The sequence below is a fragment of the Hemiscyllium ocellatum genome, chromosome 10 (assembly GCF_020745735.1).
Source record: "Hemiscyllium ocellatum isolate sHemOce1 chromosome 10, sHemOce1.pat.X.cur, whole genome shotgun sequence".
In the NCBI taxonomy this organism is placed as follows: domain Eukaryota; kingdom Metazoa; phylum Chordata; class Chondrichthyes; order Orectolobiformes; family Hemiscylliidae; genus Hemiscyllium; species Hemiscyllium ocellatum.
This window is the reverse complement of record NC_083410.1, coordinates 6,745,122-6,767,336: the sequence shown is the minus strand read 5'-3', so window position 1 is coordinate 6,767,336 and position 22,215 is coordinate 6,745,122. Positions and strand designations below refer to the sequence as shown.

The window sequence follows — 22,215 nt, the reverse complement described above, 5'->3', positions numbered from 1 at the left end:
CAGAAAAACATCAACATGACCAGCAGCAGCAGCAGCGGTGGAGAGAAAGCAGAGTTAATGTTTTGGGTCCAGTGATCCTTCTTCAGAGCTGTTCCAAAGAAGGGTCATTGGACCTGAAATATTAACTCTGCTTCACCAATGCTGCCAGACCAGGTGATATTGTCCAGAAATGTGTTTTTGTTTCAGATTCCCAGCATCTGCAGTTCTTTGCGTTTTTGTTCATTGTGTATCATGAGCAGCATGAGATAGTAAGGTTGAATTCCTTCAAATGGGACACACCTATTAAGACCTATTGCCTTTCCAATCACCTTACTTGCTTCTGTTAAAACACATGGTCTGGTATTGTTTAGCGTTTCATAAAAACAAACATCAAGAGTGCTTCACTCAATGATTAGCGATCTGATGTCATCCAATAAAGTTAACATGGGACAATCTAGATGGAATGCATCAAGAAAATATCAACTGATTGTCACACAATGGAAAAAGTGAGGACTGCAGGTGCTGGAGATCAGGTTGGAAGAGTGTGGTGCTGGAAAAGCACAGCAGGTCAGACAGCATGAGTTTTGGGCATGAGCCCCTCATCAGGAATGAGGCTTGTGGGACCAGGGGCTGAGAGATAAATGGGAGGGGGATGGGGGCTGGGGAGAAGATAGCATGAATGCGATAGGTAGATGAAGATGGGGGAGAAGGTGATAGGTCAGAGATGAGAGTGGAGCAGATAGATGGGAAAGATGATGGACAAGTCAAGAGGATGGTGCTGAGTTAGAGGCCTGGGACTGGAATAAGATGGGAGAAAGGGAAATGGGAAACTGGTGAAATCCAAATTAATCCGGTGTGGTTGCAGCGATCCCAGATCGAAGATGAAGCATTCTTCCTCCAGGCGTCGGGTGGTTAGGGTTTGGCGATGGAGGATGTCGAGGACCTGCGTGTCCTTGGTGGAGTGGGAGGGGGAGTTGAACTATTCAGCCACAGGGCGGTGGGGTTGGTTGGTGCGGGTGTCCCAGAGATGTTCTCTGAAAAGATCTGCAAGTTGGCGTCCTGTCTCCCCAACATAAAGGAGACCACATCGGGTGTAACAGGTACAGTAGATGACATTGGTGGAGGTACAGGTAAATTTCTATTGGTGTGGAAGGATTTTTTGCAGCCTTGGGTGGAGGTGAGGGGGTAAGTGAAGGTTTTGCACTTCATGCGGTGGCAAGGGAAGGTGCTGGGAATGGGTTGACAAGGGAGTCGAGAAAGGAATGGTCTCTCTGGAATGCTGATAGGGATGGGGAGGGAAATATATCCCTTATGGTGGGGTCTGTTTGTAGGTGGCAAAAGTGGCAGAGGATGATGGGATGTATATGGAGGTTGGTGGGGTGGAAGGTGAGGACCAGGGGGGTTCCATCCTTATCCCAAGCTCATAATCCCAAGATAGGTAGACAGTACAACTGGAGCCAATATTTTCTCGACAAGGAGGAGATAATGAATTTGATGATGGGAGATATTGGCTCATTATATTCAGAGACAGGTAGAAAAACTGTGTTAACATTGCAGATCGATAACTTTCCACCCAAACTGGTAAAGCTAAGCTGTTGGAAGGCTTTAAACTTCGATGAGGAATAGATTACTGAGTGGTTGGATCTCTTCCCCCTCCCTGACCACCACTATCAAGTGCCTGTTTCCAAACCACAATCGCAGAAGCAGGGATAGGGGAAAAAGGAAAAGCCTGACAAAGATGTTTTTGTGCTAAAGACTTACATGTGCGCTGGGAGCCAAGGAGATCTTCGCTTTCCATCTCATCTGGGTAGATGGCAGTAAGCGAAACATCGTATAAGGTGTCAGGAGTCAGGCCATCTAAAATTTGGCTGTTGTCCTCGCCATTTATAATCATCTAGACAGAACAAGCATCAACACCAAGATCAATAGGGTGTCAGAGCCTGGAGCCAATTTTCTTTCTGAAACCTCATTTTCCTAATGAAATGGGAGGCTTCAATTTGATATCATCCAGGCAACTACAGGAATCATACCCTGAATTTATTAACCTCTGACTGCAACCACTGTCCCAAGTGTCATCTGAAATATTTCTGGTGAAAATCTAATTGAAGGGAACAATTTGGAATGATCTGCTCAGTGAATAAATACTCTTATGTAGTTGATTCAACTAGGCCCAACATCACTAATGCGCAATGGTCAAAATCAATTTGTGTAGCCATAATATGAATGCAAAGGTAAAGAATATGTTTATGGACTTTGCTACAAGTGATTGAAAGGACTCTTCCCCTTTATTTTTATTTATCATTTATTTTTAGGTTTAATTTGAAAATTAGTGACATATGGGTTTTTCGGTGTATCTGAAGTGTTAAATGATTAACTTACAAGCATTTTTGTCACCATGATTAGATTAGATTATGTTTTTTTAGTTTAGATTATTTACAGCGTGGAAACAGGCCCTTTGGCCCAAAAATCCACACCGACCTGCCAAAGCACAACCCACCCAGACCCATTCCCCTACACGCAATTGAGCATGACCAATTCACCTAACCTACACATTTTTGGATTGTGGGAGGAAACCGGAGCACCTGGAGGAAACCCACGCAGACAATGTGCAAACTCCACACAGGGAGTCGCCTGAGGTGGGAATTGAACCCTGGTCTCTGGTGCAGTGAGGCAACAGTGCTAACCACTGTGCCACCGTGCCGCCTTTTTCTTTTAAAACAACATGATTGTGAAGTAGCTCTCAAAAGTCATCTGTTTTTGTGTACATTTGAAGCGCTTGCGACTAAGTAAGGTGAACAACTGTGCATCAGGGTTCCCTTTCGAAATTTCTGAATGTGTATTTCTTTTCAAGTCTATGGGAAAGACCAACAATTTGAAAATAAAGGGTTTTTTTCAGTTTCATACTGGGGGAGGTCTGCAGAAGTCTTTAGACAAGGATGACTCTCCGCAAACCTCAACGGGTTCATCCAGTCTGTGCTATAGGACCAAACTAGTCCCTTCCTGGTACAGTAAGGATGTAGAGGTGCCAGTGTTGGACTTGGGTGGACAAAGTCAGAAGTCACACAACACCAGGTTATAATGCAACAGGTTTATTTGAAATCACAAGCTTTCGTAACGCTGCTCTCCTGACTTCACTTAACGAAGGAGCAGCGCTCCAAAAGCTTGTGATTTCAAATAAACCTGTTGGACTATAATCTGGTGCCGTGTTACTTCTGACTTGGTACAGTCAGGGCTTGGGGTTTACTATAAACTGTCCCATTCCCCACCCTATCCAAATGCCTGTTCACACACATGGATTTTGGGTTGAAAATAGGATTGAATGCTGTTGTGAGTCCCATCACAGTGAAATGTCCCATTGGCATTCCCAGTCATTATTATATGAGCCAGTTGAGATGGATTCACTGAGCTGGAATTCAGCAGAGTATGAAATTCATCTGCAAACGATGGAAGGAATGACAAAAACCTGATGAACATCAATGGTGTACAGCAGGAACATTTCCACACATCTGAAGATCTGCCCATCTGCAATTTGCATCACATTCACCTCTTTAAGGGGAAATCAAAATGATAACAGAAGCAGAAAGCACTGATCTCCTCACCTCTTTTCTTTCCCCTCCTCCAGATGGAACCCAGGAGAGTCTGTAGAGGGCAACATCCCTTGCTCCATGATCCCAGTGGACACGGAAACGCCTCTCCCCAATGTCAGTGAAGCGTAGGTTTGATGGAGCTGGGACAACCACTGCAGTGAGAGAAAACAGAAGCTGTGGAACCTTAAATGTACATGACATGAGCACTGATAACAGGATCATGGCCCAGTAGAATAGTCAGGAAAGGAAGCAGAATACAAGAAAACGTTTCAAGATACTGTCACTGTTATCTGATGTTCTAACACGAATAACTTACATTTATATAGTACATTTAATGCAGTAAAGATGTTTCAAAGGAGCATTGACAGTTTAAAAAAACTGAATTGACAACAAACAAAGAATAGGATTTCTCCTCAGGTGATCAGAAGCTTCGCCAAGGAGGCAGATTTTAAGAAGTGTTCCATCAGGGAAGACATCAGCAAGATTTAGGACAAAAGACAGATACAAAGTCACAGTAGGCAAATCTACATTGCCATGAGCTGATGGCAGTAAGAAGATCTCTAATATGTGCAAACATCTGGCCATTGATTCTCTTGTATATAATAATCAGGAATAACTCTCTCCCAGCACAGTGAAGACTTAAAAACACAGTTTTTGCTCAATTCTAATATATCATTTCCAATTAAGTGCTGTGTTTCATCTCTTGCTTTGCATTTTTTCAGTGTCTGGCAAGTCATTTGGGGATAGGTTCTGGTTTTTATCTTACTCTACAATCTCTAAACATATTGAACTTTATATCACAACACGTTCCGACCAGTGCCAAATTGACATCTTTATGACTTTCAGAGCCCTGCAGGGATAGACACATGATGTCCTATATATCATACATCCAATTTGGAAAGCATTGCTCAGAATATTGTGGGATATTCTCAACTTGTCAGGATGAGTGCAGCTCCAACAACACTGAAGAAAGTTTACACAATCCAGGACAAAGCCGCCAATTTGATCAGCACCTCAACTAAAGATAGTTCTTCTATAACGCAATGGTTGCATTCTTTTGCAACCCCACATTGTAGAAAAATTGCGCTTTAGAAACAGCGCTTAAAGTGTTGGTGATGTAATCACGTTCCAGCCAACACATTTTAAAAGTTCATGCTTTTGAAACAGTGTCCCCAATTCATCAATCAAGTTTTAGTGAATTCATGTTAATGAAACATGCGTTATAGCAGAAGGACCAGTATTAAGACTCACTCCCTTCAACACCCATGCACAGTAACAGCAGTGTGTACTTTCTACAAGATTCACTGCAGAAACTCACTCGGGTTCTTTTGACAACCCTTCCCAAACCCATGACAAGGATAAAGCCAGCAGACACACGGGAACACCATTCCTCCAAATCACACACCATCATGGTTTGGAACTATATTGGTGATATAAACTGCTTGGAGCTGCACTGCTAATCCTTCATTGTCGGTCCCCTGTAATAGCACCATAAATGGACATAAGTACCCTGAGGACTCCAGTGGTTCAAGATTGGTTCACCAAGGCACTGAGGGATGAGCAACAAATACTGGTGTTGGCAGTATCAGACATCTAATGAATGAATATGACTTGATCTCTGTTGGGAAATCTGAGGAGTCTGATCAGATGGAAACTGTGTCTTACGAAAATTCCAGTTTCTGGTGAATTACGTCCATCTCAACATGGTTGTTTGCATTGAGTAAATGGAATATTCAGACACTGGAGGAACTTCAGTTAGTTTTTAACCATTCCTTGATCAGGTGTGCAATGCACACTTCCCACTCAGCACACTATTTGCTGAGCGAGTGGATGGTTTTGAATGGAGGTTGGGGAGAAAGTGAGGTCTGCAGATGCTAGAGATCAAAGCTGAAAATGTGTTGCTGGAAAAGCACAGCAGGTCAGGCAGCATCCAAGGAACAGGCGATTCGACCTTCCGGGTATAAGCCCTTCTTCATTCCTGAAGAAGGGCTTATGCCCAAAACGTTGAATCTCCTGTTCCTTGGATGCTGCCTGACCTGCTGCGCTTTGAATGGAGGTTGGAAGGGTTCTGGTTCCCTGGCGACGGAGACAGTGAGAGGCCCCTTGTCTCCTCTGTTAGGCTATTATCATCATCATTCAGCACCATACTGGATCAATGACCTGAGGGTTTGCTGCCTGATCAGATCTATTGAAGAGCAGCAGTGGCACAGAGAAAGCAATTGTTGCTGGGAGTATTACAGCCATTATCAGGATACAGGCCACAGCTGAGTGATGATGGGGGGCATGGAGGGTGCTCAAGGCTTGGAGGCCACAGGCGATGAGTTTGTTGTCAGCAGAGGGCTTCCTGATTTCTGATGTCAAGTCTTTCAATTAGACACTTCCAATCTGAAGCGATTTTGAGATTCCACACCTTCCTCAACTGCTGTCACCCACCTCTACTACACTCACTATTCCTCCATTTCCCACAAGGAGAACCTGCCAGCAACCTCGCACACGTTTGTTCATTGAGCTTCCATTCCACAAAACCTTTACTGTGTCTGGGTTCAAACTTGCCTGGAGCAGGATGAGGCCCTGTAGCAGATATTAAAGACCCACTCGAAATTCTCAGTTGGCACTGGGTGGCTGAGCCATCCAGGGGGCATTTGCAGCAGACTCCCAACCAACTGATTAAACACCAGCCCCTTACCAAGCCTGCCATGGGGAAGGGCACCACATTTCACCCAGTGAGATTAACTCAAAGATCAAGGAACCAACTCTTCTGATGAATTAAGCATCCAAAGGGGTCTAGGTCACTTTCAGTGAAGACATAGATCTGGGAGAATAAAACGTCTCTGTGCATTGGATAATTGTTTTATCGTGGGGGCATTAGGAGGTGGCATGGATGTGGGGGATAACCTATCATACAACTAACCTTACAGCCTGCTGTCATTGTAAGTTAGACTTCAACAACATATTGACAGAGATGCTCACAGAAATTGGATATTTATTTGAATAGAACATATTAGCGGGTGTATAGGCAAAGTTCTAGACTAGAACTTAGTTGAGGTACTCACATTAAAAAGTCAATACACAGACATAACGAGCCAAATGGCATCCTTCTGTGCTGTAACAATGTTATGGTTCGAAGTATTAATCTAATTCCTATTTGAAAGCTACTGTTGAACTTGCTTCCACCACTTATTCAGTCAGCACGGTTCTAATCAGAACAGCTCACTGGGTTAAAACAAAATCCTTCTCTGCTCTACTGTTTGTTGTCAACTATCAAAAATTTGGTGTCCATTGGTTAATGACGCAAAATGATCTTTCCTCCTTTACTATATTGGAGTGCTTCATGATTTTGAGCACCTCCATTTGATCTCCTGTTCACGTTCCCTGCTCCAAGATGAACAATCAAAGCCTTTCTTGCTTCTCAGTGTGCCTGAAACTATTAGATTTGTTACAGGCTCAATGGAAGCCCTCAATATTTTGACTGAAGTGTCTCACTTACAGGTGTTTTCTCTCCCAATCAGGGGAGCTGAGGGGCCATGATCATGTACCGCAGTAACTGCAACCTTATACTCCGTCTGTGACACAAGGCCTGATAGTGGCACTGAGTTCTCATTGCCGGGGATTTCCACCTATTGGGTTGAAGAAAAGATATTGGTTACACTTGTTCAGGTAACAGAGTGAATTCATAGCAAAATGCAATGTAAAGGTTTTATTAATTCATTCATGGGATGAGGGCTAGGCCACCATTTATTGCCCAGAGGGCAGTTAAGAGCCAAGCACATTGCTATGGGTCTGGGGTCACCTGGAGGCCAGACCATGGAAAGATGGCAGTTTCCTTCCCTAAAGGACATGAGTGACCCAGATGGATTTTTCCCAACAATCGATTACTGATCATCGTAGACTCTTATTTTCAGATATTCGTTGAATTCAAACCCCACCATCTGCTGTGGCAGGTTTCAAACCTGGGTCCCCAGAGCATTATCTGAGTCTCTGGATTAAGAGTCCAGCAATAATACCACTAAGCCATCATCTCCCCTGGAATCACAAAGGGACAATGGGAGAAGTCTATTGGAGCTTATTTGTCTTTCTCCATCAAACTCACCCAGTCTACGGAATTGTATAACTATCCTGGAAGAATGTTCTTGTCATAACTGAGTTACTTAGTGACAAGATTCAAATACCATACGATCTGGTTTAAGAGATGTGCTTTTCTTTGGGTCAACTCATGTAACTAAGTTCACTCCGTTTGCCAGTCTTGCATTTTGTTGTTTCCCACCACCCATCCTAATCATGGTTCTCTTCAATTCTGAGTCTTGTTTTCCAACTTGTGGTTTGCTTCATCACTCTCCTCTAATCTAGCAACACTCTCAGTCATAACCGACTATGATTGGCAAATTAAAAGTATAGGCATTATAGTCCCACTTGCTCATTAGAGATAGACAACTGGTAGTGGTTTAACCTGAGGGTCACCACACATCAGGCGAGAGGACAGGTTGAGAAGGTGAGACCATCACTGTAACCTCAGTCAGTACAGGAGTTGAACCCACACTGTTGCTGTCATTCTTAATTGCAAGCCATCCAACCAACTGAGCTAATTGACTCCCTAAATGACAACTTATGAAAGCACTCCAACACCACCCTCTCAAGGGAAGAAAATATGCTGGCCATTTCAATTATTTCATCTCAGAATATAGTCATCACTGACAAGATAGGTATTTAGTCCATTCCCTGTTGCCCCTTGAGAAGCGAGTGATGGACTTCCTTTGGTAACGATTGATAGGACTTTGACACAACTCATCTTTATTTAGAGATTATTTTTGACTCAAATTTAAATTCTCCACAAGCTTGGATGAATAATCCAGAGCTTGGGCATTCAAATCTCACTGTGGAGAGTTTGAGGATTTGAATTCTGATTACGTTGTCAATATCATATCGATAAAAGTGATAATGAAAATGTTAGGTTGTTGGAGGAATGGAAGGTCATCAGAAATAGGAACAGCAGTGGACTAATTGGCCTCTGAGTCTGCTCCGTCATTCATTAATATCCTGCCCGAACTCAATCTTGCAGCCTATAACCTTTGACTTCCTTTTGTAGACAATGATCCAACTTTTATTCCTCTCTGGGTACACATTTCAAAGGATAAATGATGTGGAGAGCCTGGAGTAGACAAAGTTAAAAACCATAAAACACCAGGTTATAATACACCAGGTTTGTTTGGAAGCACTAGCTTTCAGAGCATTGTTCCTTCATCAGGTTGTTGTGGAGAATAAAATCATAAGACACAGAATCAGACTATAACCTGGAGTTGTGTGATTTATAGCTTTGTCTCAGGATGAATGACCTTCTTTCATGACAAATGCATCTTAAATGGAAGACCCATGAAAGCTCTTGATTCCCCTACAAGCATAAATATTCTCTCAGCAGCTACTCTGTCATGGTACCTCTGTGTCTTAGATGTACAAATAAGGTCACCTTTCATTCTTGCAAACTCCAGTGATTCCAAGCCCAATCTGCCCAACCTTTCCTCTCAAAATAAATCCTTTATCCCAGGAATAACCCATGAGAACCTTCTCTGAACTGTTTACAATGCAAGGATTTCCCTCGTTAAATATGGACAGCAAAACAGCTATCCTATTAATGCCTTGCACAGTTGCCACAAGGCTTCCTACTTTTAAACACGGAAATGGCTGTAGAAACCCAACAGTCTTGAAGAAGGGTCATGTTAATTCTTTACACACCTCAGGCGAGCGGAAGAGGCTGAGAAAGAGGGACCTTCGTTGCAACTTCAGTCAAGATAGGAACTGAACCCACATACTCTGCATCGCAAACCATCTAGCCCACTGAGCTAATTGACTGCTTTCTCTGCACAGCTGCTGCCAGACCCGCTGAGATTCTCCAGCAATTTCCAACTTTTGTTTGTATCAGATCTGCAGCATCTACACAGGTCTTTGATTTATTTTTAATGCTCCCTATTTCTAACCAGCTCCACCATTTAATAAAATCATAGCTGATCTGAGTATTTCCATCTATCCCGATAACCTTTCATGCCCTAACTTAACAAGAACCTTAAAACCTTTTTCTTTAAGATAAAGCGGGCAACAAATATACAACGAATTTTTTAAAAATCATGTTACTCTGCAATGGAACATATCACCTCACCTCCTTGACGGTCTCATCACCCACTTCATTGTATTTAATCACATATTTAAGCACTCTGCCTGGTGCAGGATCCCAGTGGGCCCGTATGTGACTGTGAGTGACATCGGAAAACCAGATATTCCTGGGTCCACCCAGTGGCACTGTGGAGACAGAATGAAACAGAGCTCAACAGAGAAAAACAGGTGACAAAATACTAGGAAGCAAGTCAAAACAAAATCAGGTACTGAGTTTTGACATGACACACCGTGGCTACATTATGTGGCTCCTTCCAGAACGTGTTTAAATTCTTCTGAGAACATCTAATTTTTCACACTGATGTTAAACTAATCTCTGCACTAATCTTTCAGAGACTAAAATAATTCTCAAAAGACTAGAATTTGTCTTTAACTTGTCACAGTGGAATCGATTTTTACTCTGAAAAAAACATAAGGATTTCTGAAGAAAGTGAAGCTTTCAAGGATGAATTAGAACCATTCTGAGATTTGCACCCGAACTCATGTGATAGCCATCATATGATAAAAGTCAACATTACATTGGTCTTCTCATAACTTTGTGCAGGATTATTCATGACATACAGCATAGAATTAGACTATCTGACTCAACCAGGTGATGCCCATATTATGAGGAGAAAGTGGGGGCTGCAGATGCTAGAGATCAGAGTCAAGAGTGTGGTGCAGGTCAGGCAGCATCCAAGGAGCAGAAGAATCGACGTTTCGGGCATAAGCCCTTCAACAGGAAAGCAGGAGAATCGACGTTTCGGGCATAAGCTCTTCTTCATTCCTGATGAAGGGCTTATGCCCGAAACATCAATTCTTCTGCTCCTCGGATGCTGCCTGACCTGCTGTGCTTTTCCATCACCACACTCTTAACTCTTATCTCCAGCAGTCCTCACTTTCTCCTATGCTCATGTTATGCTTCCCCTGAGATTCCTCCCATCACCATTCACATTTAAATCTATGAGCATTATCCTTTATGCCTTTCTTCCACATATTCTTGTTGAGCCTTTCCTTAAATATATCTGTATTATTTACTTTAAGCACTGCCTGCGCTGAGAACATCCATCTTAAGAAATAAGTTTTTTTCACCTACCAATGTCTTGGTGACTACGTTATCTTGAAGACCTCTAAGCGCTTCCCACAAAAAAGGAATCAATCTCTCTGTACCCACTCTAACAAAACCCATTGTAACGTAAAGATCTCTTTTGGGGACCCTTCAACCTTTTCTGAACCCATGATAAAAGAGACCAGCTTGCTAATCCTTTTCTGAAATGGATACTGATACATATTTGGTATCGTCTTCAGAAACATCTTCTGTAGCCTCTCCAATGAACCAAAGAAACATAGAATCCCTACAGTGCAGAAAAAAAGCCATTTGGCCCATGAAGTCTGCACCAACCCTCCGAAGAGAGCTCTTCATCCTTCTGTATTCTTCTATATCGTTTAGACAATATGATGATCAGCACTGCACTTAATTCACTGAAATATTTATCTATTCTGTCTCCTGGATAAATACTAAGGTAAGATCATTCTTCTTAATATTTCCATCACTTTTCTATCATTATGTGTGATACTCTCATCTATTCCTTTCAGTCCTATTCATGTCTCTTCCTTCCATGTTTCCAGTATATGTACGCTTATCTTTCATGATATATCAGCAAGGAAACAAATTCCACTGTGCTTCCATGAGTTCCAATTCCAAATGGATTTCTTTTGATCCAAAAGGTACAAGGTCTTCACTCTGAGTTCTGTCTACCATAGGTTTACCTGCTCACTTCTCCCTGTGCCTTGTCTATCTTCCTGCTTCCACCTGCATGGCCTGAACTGGGAAACTGCAAAACAAAGATGCTGTTTTGCTCAATGAAATGGATAAACTTCGCTATTGAAAAGATAGATACTCAAATTTGAAATGCAAAGATTTGTGGTTAATATTGCATGCCAGAAATTCAATCTCCTGAACTGGGTGAAAATCTGCAAGCTTTGGAGACTGTGTAATTAAAATATCTTACAGGTAGTTGCCTGCACACTCAGTGGATCACTGGGGACATCGTTGTACAAGGCGTGAATTGTAAGGGTATACTCAGTGTTGGGAAATAAATTGTCCAGCCTCACATCAGTGTTATCAGGGCCAACTTTGATCTGCAAGAGAAAAGATCAATCATTTGTAATATTATGGGGGATAATGAGGAAAAAAGAGCAGCATTATTACAAACTCACTTTAAATCACAATGAAATTGATGACAATTTCATGCATCATTCCTTGTTTTTCTTTCCAACTGATCTTCTGTGTGACACTTACTACATGAAGTTGAATATGTGTGAGAGTAATATTGATCCAGCAATCAAGGTCATTAAAGAACAGATTTGTTTGGCTGACAGCACATTGCTGTGTTTGGGAGCTTGATGTGCGTAGATTAGCAGCCATTTTTCCCTATTCGCATCATATTCCCATGTTAATGGGCTAGACTTTGTGCACCCACTTCAACAGGTTTGAAGATTGGGGGTGAGGGTACTAGTTAAATCAAGCATGCCTTTTTCGCACCCTCCTGGCCCCACCAAATGCCACAATTATATCAACAATGAGTGTGCTGTCAGGTGCCCCCTCCAGCAATGGATCAATTGAAGTCCTTCAGCAGGCAATTAGTTCCCAAAAAAGACTGCTTCGACTGTTCACGGGATTTAACCAATGACAGAAGAGGTGCCATCAACCCTCCATCATGGGTTGTTGCCAGACAAAGGGAGAGGGTATCCCCCCCCCCCAAAATTTCCAAATGTCCTATCTGAGGTTTTGCTGCCTTCCAACTCCCAACCAGGTTGCCTTCACCCCACTGACCTCTCAACCCCTCTACCCAAAGTGCATCACAACTATACCCCCACACCCCAGCCTGCCATCTTGCCTGGGCCTGTGAGCTGAGCTCCTCTCAGAACTTCATAATATTTACTAAATTCCAATCCAATACCACATGTCTCTGTCCCAAAATGCTGAAGAGACACAGGCCTCTGATAGATCAGCAGCTCTCTAAGGTGGGCTTCCTGTTGTTGAAGGGCAGAAGCCTATTAATAGTTGAGGAAGTTGGGACCCAGGCAGCTCATAAAATTCTACCCTGATCTTAACAATTTATTTAATTGGCTGTAAAGCATTTTGGGAACAGATTATATCAAATATAAATTATCTTTCTGCTGCAGTGCTCCAGCCAATCTCAGAGCAACCGAAACACAAACAGAAAGTGGACCATCCCACCAGTGCTTCGTCCACAGGCTCATTGATGATAGTATGGTGATGAAACATCTGAAACCGAACCTTCCAGCTCAGCGAGTAAACTTACGTCAGAACAACACATCATTTATCATTTGGGAACACTGCAGCCTTCTGGACCACTGAGTGTTAGGGTTTGAGTGTCCTTCCCCATGTTTTCGCTCACCTCCTGTATACCCGGCCTGTTATTACATGGGCTGCTACTACACACTACTCATTGTCAGTCACTAATCGTCCCCATTAGCAGCTACTCATTTCCTCAGACTGACTTCTAATATTCCTTTGTCTATCTAACTGTTTTTCTCTGTCTTTGAGCTCTATCTCCACCTTTTTCTCCTCCTCCTCCACTCTATCTTCTGTATAAAAAAATCCTTTTCCTATCTACCATCAATTCTGAGGAAGAGTCACTGGGCCTGAAATGTTAACTCTGATTTCTCTCAACAGATGCTGCCAGACCTGCTGAGGTTTTGTAGCAATGTCTGTTTTTGTTTCACATTTCCAGCATCTGCAATTCTTTTTGGTTTATAGGAAGGATATTATTAAGCTGGAGGGAGTTCAGAAGAGAGTTATCAGAACGTTGCCAAGTATGGAAAGTTTGAGTTATAAACTGGATAGACTGGGACTTTTTCATTGGATCATAGGAGGTTGAGGGGGTGACCTTATAGAAGTTTATAAAATGAGAGGTTTAGATAGTGTTAATGGTAGTTGTCTTTGCCCTAGGATGGGAGATTTTAAGACCAGGCGGGGGGACATTTTTAAAGCGTTAGGAGAGAGCGTTAACAAATACGTGGGGGCAATTTATTTACATAGAAGGTGGTTTGCGTGTGAGATGAACTTCCTGTGGAAATAGTGGATGTGGGTACAATTACAACTTTTAAAAATTATTTGGATACATACACGAAAAGTAAAGGTTTGGAGGGATATGGACCAGGAGCAGGCAGGTGAGAATAGTTTAGTTTGGGATTATGATTCTGTGTCTGAATGACTCTTTTAGGCTGGAACTGGAGAAAACTCTCCAATCCTTTCTTTAAAATTACGTATAATCTTTTGCATCCAATTGGTAAGGACACAGTTTAATACCTCATTTGAGGTTCAGTATTTCCAACTTCTAGCCTGAATTATATGTTCAAGCCACTAGAGTAGGGATTAGAAACTATAACCTCGTCTGACACTGAGCCACTGCTGACAATTCAGGACTGCAGGAGTTCTCCTATAAATTCTTACTCAACAGTTCTTAAGTTCAAGACATAAATCACCTAATTATGTTGACCAACATTAACTCTGTGGCTGGCCTCCCTACAACTTTGACGATTCTGCCTTTCTAAAGTGAGACGCATGCCAAAGTCAAAGTGGAGCTGAAGTGCTGCTTATGCTCTGCATAGGGTCACACAATGATGTGTTAGGCACTCTGTAAACGTTTCAGAGAGGTTTGGCTAAAGTTTAACAAGCCCACTTAGTGCATGTATAATTCTGTTTTCACAAGCTAAGTCACTTAAATGGGAAAATATTTGCATGTGTTAAAATCTCTTAAAAGAGAGAGAGAGAGAGAGTGAGAGAGATTATGACTAAAGATTGTAGCTGTCTGAGCAATAAAACTGAATGTGATGTGAGGCAGACGGTGAGTGAAACTGGTTAGCTGTTTCTTAACACAGGATGAAATACTGTGGAGACTGTAGCTCAAGATCATGTTTCACTGCCAGTGAAATTGCTTGTTTCTCATTGTTTTCTGAAAAAAAAATTAATCAAGCAAAGTGGTTCTTTAATAGCATTGTTTTTTTAAAATTCTCATATGGAATGCAAGTATTGCCAGCATTTGTCATCCATCCCTAGTTGCCCTCAAACTGATTGATCCTCTGGGCTATTTCAGAGGGGAGTTAAGAGTAGGTCACTTTGTATTAGGTCTGGAGTCACATGTTTATCAGACCAGAGTAAAGATGGCAGATTTCCTTCTTAAATGATGTATGTTACAACAATTGTTAGTTATCTGGCCATCATGAGGCTGGCTTTTAATTCTACATTATTTTATTCAAATGTCATTGTCTGCCATGGTGGGATTAGAATCCATGACCCAGAACAATTGCTTGGCTCTCTAAATTACTTGATGAAAGTGAAGAGTGCAAATGCTGGAGATTAGAGTCAAGAGTGTGGTGCTGGAAAAGCACAGCAGGTCAGGCAGCATCCGAGGAGCAGGTGATTCGACGTTTCAGGCAAAAGCCCTTCTCTACATTACTAGTACAGTGGCATTGTCATGATACCACCAGCTCCCCTACACAATCAAAGTCCAAACATTTTCAACAATAGTTAAGCATTACAAACAGAACTATCATTAATTCGTCATGTACCAAAATATCATTAGTTGGCAAAGGGGATGGCTGAATTCAGTTTTTTTTCTTTATTCATTCACGGGATGAGGGTGTCATTGGCTAGGCCAGCATTTGTTACCCATCCCTAATTGCCCAGAGGGCAGACAAGGGTCGACCATGTTACTGTGAGTCTGGAACCACGTATAGGCCAGATCAGATAAAGGTGGCAGTTTCCTTCCCAAAAGTACATTAAGGAACCTTCAAAGAAACCATACCTTATATAGGGGTAGAATATGTACCTTACTTTCAAATAGATTTAAGGAAAATCATCCAAGCTGCAGGAAGTAGGTAGGTCAGAGAGCTAGATAAAGGGATCATATCACTGATGAGCTGAAAATGTGTTGCTGGAAAAGCGCAGCAGGTCAGGCAGCATCCAAAGAGCAGGAGAATCGATGTTTCGGGCATAAGCCCTTCTTCACGAAGTATTCCCGAAACGTCGATTCTACTGCTCCTTGGATGCTGCCTGACCTGCTGCGCTTTTCCAGCAACACATTTTCAGCTCTGATCTCCAGCATCTGCAGTCCTCACTTTCTCCTTGAAGATCATATCACTGAGCTGGATATCAAGATCACAGGAAGCAGGGCTGGAAGTTAGTGATCGGTCATGCAGGCCTGGATATTGCTAATAATGTGTTTCTGTGTTGACAGTGGCATCCCTAGCAGATACTGATTAGCATTGTTCTTGAACTGCTGTAGTTCTTGCAGAATAATCTCCAGGACATTGACCCAATAGCAATAAAGGAGCAATGAGATGTACCCAAGTCGGTGGTTTGTGACCTACAAGGGGGCACTGTGCCAACAACATTGCAATCCTTGTCCTTCTCCATAGGAAAGGTGGCCCAGTAGTAAGCAAGCATGGGTGTGTTAATACAGTGACTCCTATTGATCATATATACTGCAACAACAATGCAACAAAGATTAGTAGTTGTAGTAGCAAGAGTGATCAGCAGTTGTATTCCTTTTTATATTCATTCCTGGGATATCAGCTTCATTGGCTGTAACAGCAATTATTGCACATTCTTAACTATCCTTGAGAAAACACTGCAATTCTTTTTATGGACTGTTGATTTGTATTCATCCAGGCAAAGACTGAGCATATATACAGTGGAAGATGAATAGAGCTCAAGCCTCTGCCTTGGATGTAGCCAAGATGGTTGATTAAGTCTCCCTTCTGGTCAATAGAACACCCAAGAGATTGGTGATAGGGGAGTAGGCTCAACTTTCTCTGCTTTGGGCTGGCCATTGTTCGAAATTGTAGCATAAATGCTTTCTTCCTCTGAACAGGGTGTCAGTTCGAGCATGGACTGGGCTGGCTCATTCTGGATAGTGTTATAAATGGAGCTGAACAATACAGGATCAGAGAAAACTCACGCGAAGCAGATCAGGATGCAAGGCCCAAAGGCACTTGGCTGAGGAACTCCACCACTGATGCTCTGGGGCTGCGTGACAAACATTTCGCAATCTCATCAAGTCAGAATTATTTTTCCCTTCACTCTCTCAAGGGAGGTGGGTATCACTGGCAAAGCCAGGATTTCTTGCCCTTACCTCACAGCCTTTGAACTTGTTCTCAGCCTTTGAACTATCTCAGTGCCTTGTTCAGACTTGCATTGCTGTGGATCTGGACTCACATGGAGGCCAAATGGGTAATGACAGCAGACCTCCTTCCCCAAAAGGTATGAGTGAACAAGATTTTTTTTTCCACAAATCAATGATAGTTTCCTGGCTGCCATTACTGAGACTAGCTTTTAGTGTAGATCTATCAATTAAGTGAATTTAAGCTTCTATGGTGCAATTTGAACCCCTGATCCCAGAGTATTAACATGCAGCACTGAATTACCAATCCAATCACACTACCATGGTCTCCATGGCCCCACACTCAGAGGGCTTCCTACTATCAACAATTACCCTCCATTATAACAGGACACACTGGTTAGACACTTGGTTGAATGTTTGTCGTGAAGTTGAGGAGACCTACTCTTGTTTTTTCAGTTTAATTCAGCTTGTGTCATGTCTGGGTCAAGTCACTTTTGATAGGATTCAAACTGATGTGGGCAGTCTATTGATAACTTGTGCTATTTCATGCTGGTGTGGTTAATTCCTTCCCACAACTGATTAGGATAAAGCTGAATAAGATAGTGGCTAACCAAATTAGTTGATTTGTCTTAATAAGACATCCTTGGGGGATCCAACACACACATTGAGTACAGCTAGTGTTCATAGCTGTCCGAGATCAGCTTGGAACATGGAACAGATTAGTCTAATGCATATGTCTTGCACTGAGAGGAGGTCCCTTCCCTCAGTGTTATGAGAGATGAACCAAACAGACAGGACACTAGGATCGAAGATGGCAAGGATCTCAGAAACAAGTTGAGTAATGTCAAGCATTTTGGGCATTTGAGAATTTTTCACTGAAAACATTTTCAAACACATTGACCTTATGTATGCACGGGCTATATTCTTCCTCTGTTGATTCTCTTTGTCCACCACTAATTGCATTGAAACCAGTCCCTGCAACCTATTTCTTACAAGAATAGGTTGAGCTAATTGGAACGAGACTTGTTGGAGTTCAGCAGAATGAGGGGTGATCTCAGTGAAACTTATAAGATTTGAAGGGGTCTTGACAGGGTGGATGTTGAGATGTTTCCTCTCATTGGGAATCTAAAACTTAAGGGTATTGTTTCAAAGTAAAAGGCCCCCATTTAAAGTGGAAGAAAAGAAGTGATCTCTCAGAGAGTCCATGAGTTTTGAAATTTTCTTTCATACAGAACTGCGGAGGTAGAGTCATTGAAATATTCAGGTTCGAGGTAAACAGACATTTTTTTAATCTGCAAAGAAGTCAGGTGTTATGGAGCAAGTGGGTCACTCATGATCTTATTGGTTGATGGAGCAGGCTCCGTGGGTTAAATCATCTACTCCTTCGCCTACTCCTTGTGATCTTATTTACTTTCTTCACTCTTCCATGGGATCAGGCTGTTCCAGTATTTCTCATTCCCACTTTTCCTTGAGGTAATGGGCAATGAATCACCTCTTTGAATTTAACTGCATGGGTCACTTGGCCATTTCAAAGGACTCTTAAGGTCAACTCATTTTCCACCCTGAAGGGACAGTTGTGAAACTGATTTTTTAAAAAATATATTGATCCATTAATTTCAAGACATGGAGGTGCCAGTATTGGGCTGGGGCAGACAAAGTCAGAAGTCACTTGACACCAGGTCATAGTCCAAGTGGTTTATACGATGTCACAAGCTTTCAGAGCTGTGCTCCTTTTCAGGTGAACTAGAGGGAATTGCCTTCCTTCCATTTCACCTAACTATTAATTTCTTTTTAATGTCAGTGTTATTGATCCTAGCTTTATTCAAAATTGTTTGGTTTGTTAGCTGAATTTAAACTCCCTAAGTGCCAAGGTGGACTTGGGAGACGATGGTGTGGTGGTAATATCACCACTCTATAACTTAGAGACCCTTAGGTCATGGGTTGAAATCATGCCACAGTAGTTTGTGGAAATCTAAATGCAACAACTCAATCATCTGGCATTGGAATCTAGTGGCAATTATTAATTGTGTAATGTAATGTTGAGGTTATACACAGGATGGCTCAGTGGTTAGCACTGCTGCCTCACAGGACCAGGCCATTTTGTATTTGAAACTGATAAAATAAATTGCCAAAGGGACGTTGCAATGCAGCTCCAGTTGTTTTATGCAAGGATATGATTACAGTAGCCTAATTATTATGGAACGTGATCAGTAATCCTCACAAAGTAGTGAACTCCCAGTATGGTCGTTGGCAAATTGGAGTTTAATTTAAAACATTTCATATTCATCAGAAGTCCAACTCTTTTAACAATGTCTCCAGGGAAATAACTGAGCTGAGTTTATTTGTGACTCCAGTCCCACCCATAAATGTGGTTGGGCTTTAGCTGCCTAGATGTGGGCTAGCAGTCTTCTTAGCTGTGCAAAGCCCCTGTGGTTGAGGAAGAATTTCCACCACAACCACCAGCTCCTCAGGGATAACTGGGAGATGACCAATAAGTACTGGCTTTGTCAATGACACTAACCCTGAGAATGAATAGTAAATTGCTTCTTTGTCTTCTCTACTCAGTCCACACACAAGCAAAATACAGATCACACAGAAGCTGGTTTGAGCTAATAATCAGGATTGAATTTGATTGGTAATGCCTGAAGGAACCAGGGACATTAAATCATATTTTCCGATACCTCTTTCTGTACAGCTGGCTGACTGGCATTCATCGGTGTGTAGAGCAGCATATATCCCGAGGCACCACGAGCTGGCTCCCATCTGACATTCATCGTGGTCGGGGTAATATCGTAGACATTTAGATTTCTCACACCAGGAATGGGCACTGTCAAAAAAGAATTTAAAAATCATGAAGAAGTAATTGCTAAGAAAGCCATTTGTCAACTCACAAAGTGATATCCTCTTATCTGACATCCAGCACCTTTCAGGTATCTTGAGATGGATTTTCTGACAAGCAAAAAGGAGCCTTGAAATTCCAAGTCACAATGGCACTGAGAGAAAGGGGATGAAAACCATTGCTGGGGAACCACTGTGTGAATTTCAGAGTCAAGGATTTGCCCTGTCAGGGGCAGCACACTAGATAGGGTAGGCGTTTAATAGCTCTACCCTATGGTAGGGGAGTATAAAATTAGACGACATAGGTTTAAGGTCAGAGGGATGAGACACAAAAGGTCCACGAGGCAATGTTTTTGCACAGAGGGTGGTGAATGTCTAGAATGGTCTGCCAGAGGTAGTGGTGAAAGCAAGTATAATTTCTTCATTTCAGAAGCATTTAAACAGATCCATGGATGGGATTGATCTGGATGGAAATGTGGGGGAGTCCTAATGGAAGGTTCCAACCTGAAATGTCAACTCCCCTACTCCTCTGCTGTGCTTTTTCCAGCTCCACACTTTATCAACTTTGACTTTCTAGCATCTGCAGACCTCAATATCTCCAAGGAGGGATACAGACCAAACGCAGGCAAATGAAACTATTTAATTCTGAAAACTGGGCTGCATGAACAGGTCGCGCTGAAGGGCCTGTTTCAATGCTGTGGACCGCTCTGACTCTATGACTAGTTAGTTGCAGAGTACAGCTCCCTCTGCAATGCCCCAGCAATGTACCTTAACTTGTACACTGAAGAACATAACTAACTGTACGAGTTTTGCTCCCTGCACCACTGACGAGCATGCTGATACTGACTCAAAACAGAGCTAGAGAGGCACCAGAAAAATTGTGTGGCCGATCTCTTTGTTTAGGGAAATATGCCAGACAAGAAAGACTTGGAATGTTTTCACTACATCAACAGTTACAAATAGCTTGAAGCCAAGTTTATTTGGATGTTCTGCCATTACAATCAAGCGATTTCAAACAAAACAATCATAAAGGTTTGACAAACATTTTTTTGTTACATAGACCTCGTAATAAAGTAAAAACAAGTAGATAATATCTGGCTCACGTGTGGTCTCTGTTCCCATGAGAGGTTCACTGACTTCTCCTTCCAGCAGTCCGTACACATTGACAACATATTCCGTGTCAGGCAGCAGGTTTCTCAATACTGTGGTCTTGGTTCTTCCATTTACTAACACCTGAAAGAGCACATTGTCATCATCCAAATATGGCCATGAACTGGGACAGTAAAGCAATGCAAGCAACGGGAAGAAGGCTGCATGTGTGGTTCCGTACACAATCCGAAGTTTTGAATCTTTGATTCTGATCCATATTTATTGGTAAGTGAAATTGCAGCATGAAATTCCCTGTGTCTGCACTAGTTAAGAAGCCAGTTGACAGAAATGGCTTCATGCTTTTATTGAAAGAGTGGGAAGAAGAAGAAGTTCATTACTGCAGCCACACAGAGCGAGGGCAACCAGAAATTCTCTGCCTCAGCTCTGAAAGAGGCTGCATGTGTCTATCTGACACTGCATTCCCACTCCAGTTTGAGCCCACCCCAGACTTAATCATTGCAGGGTCCACAACGATCACAGCTGAAGTTTGGAAGTGCCCTGACTCGCGAGTAGCAATGTTAAAGCAACTCTCTCTTATCCCTGTGAACTCAAGGAGAACACATATGTTTTGAATATACAGTTAGGTGACTTTTCTGTAACAGCATCCCCACAAAACAGAGGCCACTGTTAGACAGCCCAGCTCAGCATGCTGGGTGTGGGGGCTGGGCAAGGGGGTGGGGGGGGAGGTTGCTGCAGGAGGGGGAATCAAATGCATAATAAATAAATGTATATATTTTCTAAACTTAGACCAATGTTTGACCTCTGAACAACTCTCTCAATTTGATTTTATTGACATTTACACAACATTTGGAAAGCAGTTCACTAACCTCTTCAGGTTTCCCTCCAGCCACTGGTTGGTATTCCACCCTGTATCGATCGAAGTTTGAATCAGAGTGATCCCAAGTTACCCGGAAGCTGTGATGAGTCGCCTCAGAGGTAACCAGGTTTGTTGGAGGATTCAAGTCACCTGAATTGACAGCAAATGTCAAGAGACAGTATGAGTAGATCCCTCTAGTACTCACCCTGCTAGCTTAGCACCCACTCATTTCTCATAGTCCCCAGGGCGGCACGGTGGCACAGTGGTTAGCACTGCTGCCTCACAGCGCCTGAGACCCGGGTTCAATTCCCGACTCAGGCGACTGACTGTGTGGAGTCTGCACGTTCTCCCCGTGTCTGCGTGGGTTTCCTCTGGGTGCTCCGGTTTCCTCCCACAGTTCCAAAGATGTGCGGGGTCAGGTGAATTGGCCATGCTAAATTGCCCGTAGTGTTAGGTAAGGGGTAAATGTAGGGGTCTGGGTGGGTTGCGCTTCGGCGGGTCGGTGTGGACTTGTTGGGCCGAAGGGCCTGTTTCCACACTGTAAGTAATC

General features: G+C 42.6%; 1 protein-coding gene across 1 annotated transcript in view; it reads right to left on the bottom strand.

Annotated features, from left to right (window-relative positions):
- The window catches only part of col12a1a (collagen, type XII, alpha 1a), a 270,018-nt gene that overhangs the window by 155,405 nt on the left and 92,398 nt on the right, over positions 1-22,215 (bottom strand). The window contains exons 21-28 of the mRNA XM_060831214.1: positions 21,676-21,815; positions 20,803-20,932; positions 19,543-19,688; positions 11,720-11,849; positions 9,715-9,854; positions 7,054-7,183; positions 3,579-3,718; positions 1,741-1,873 (exon numbers count right to left, since the gene is read on the bottom strand). Coding sequence (XP_060687197.1) covers positions 1,741-1,873; positions 3,579-3,718; positions 7,054-7,183; positions 9,715-9,854; positions 11,720-11,849; positions 19,543-19,688; positions 20,803-20,932; positions 21,676-21,815 — 1,089 coding nt within the window. The remainder of the gene's footprint in view (positions 1-1,740; positions 1,874-3,578; positions 3,719-7,053; positions 7,184-9,714; positions 9,855-11,719; positions 11,850-19,542; positions 19,689-20,802; positions 20,933-21,675; positions 21,816-22,215) is intronic.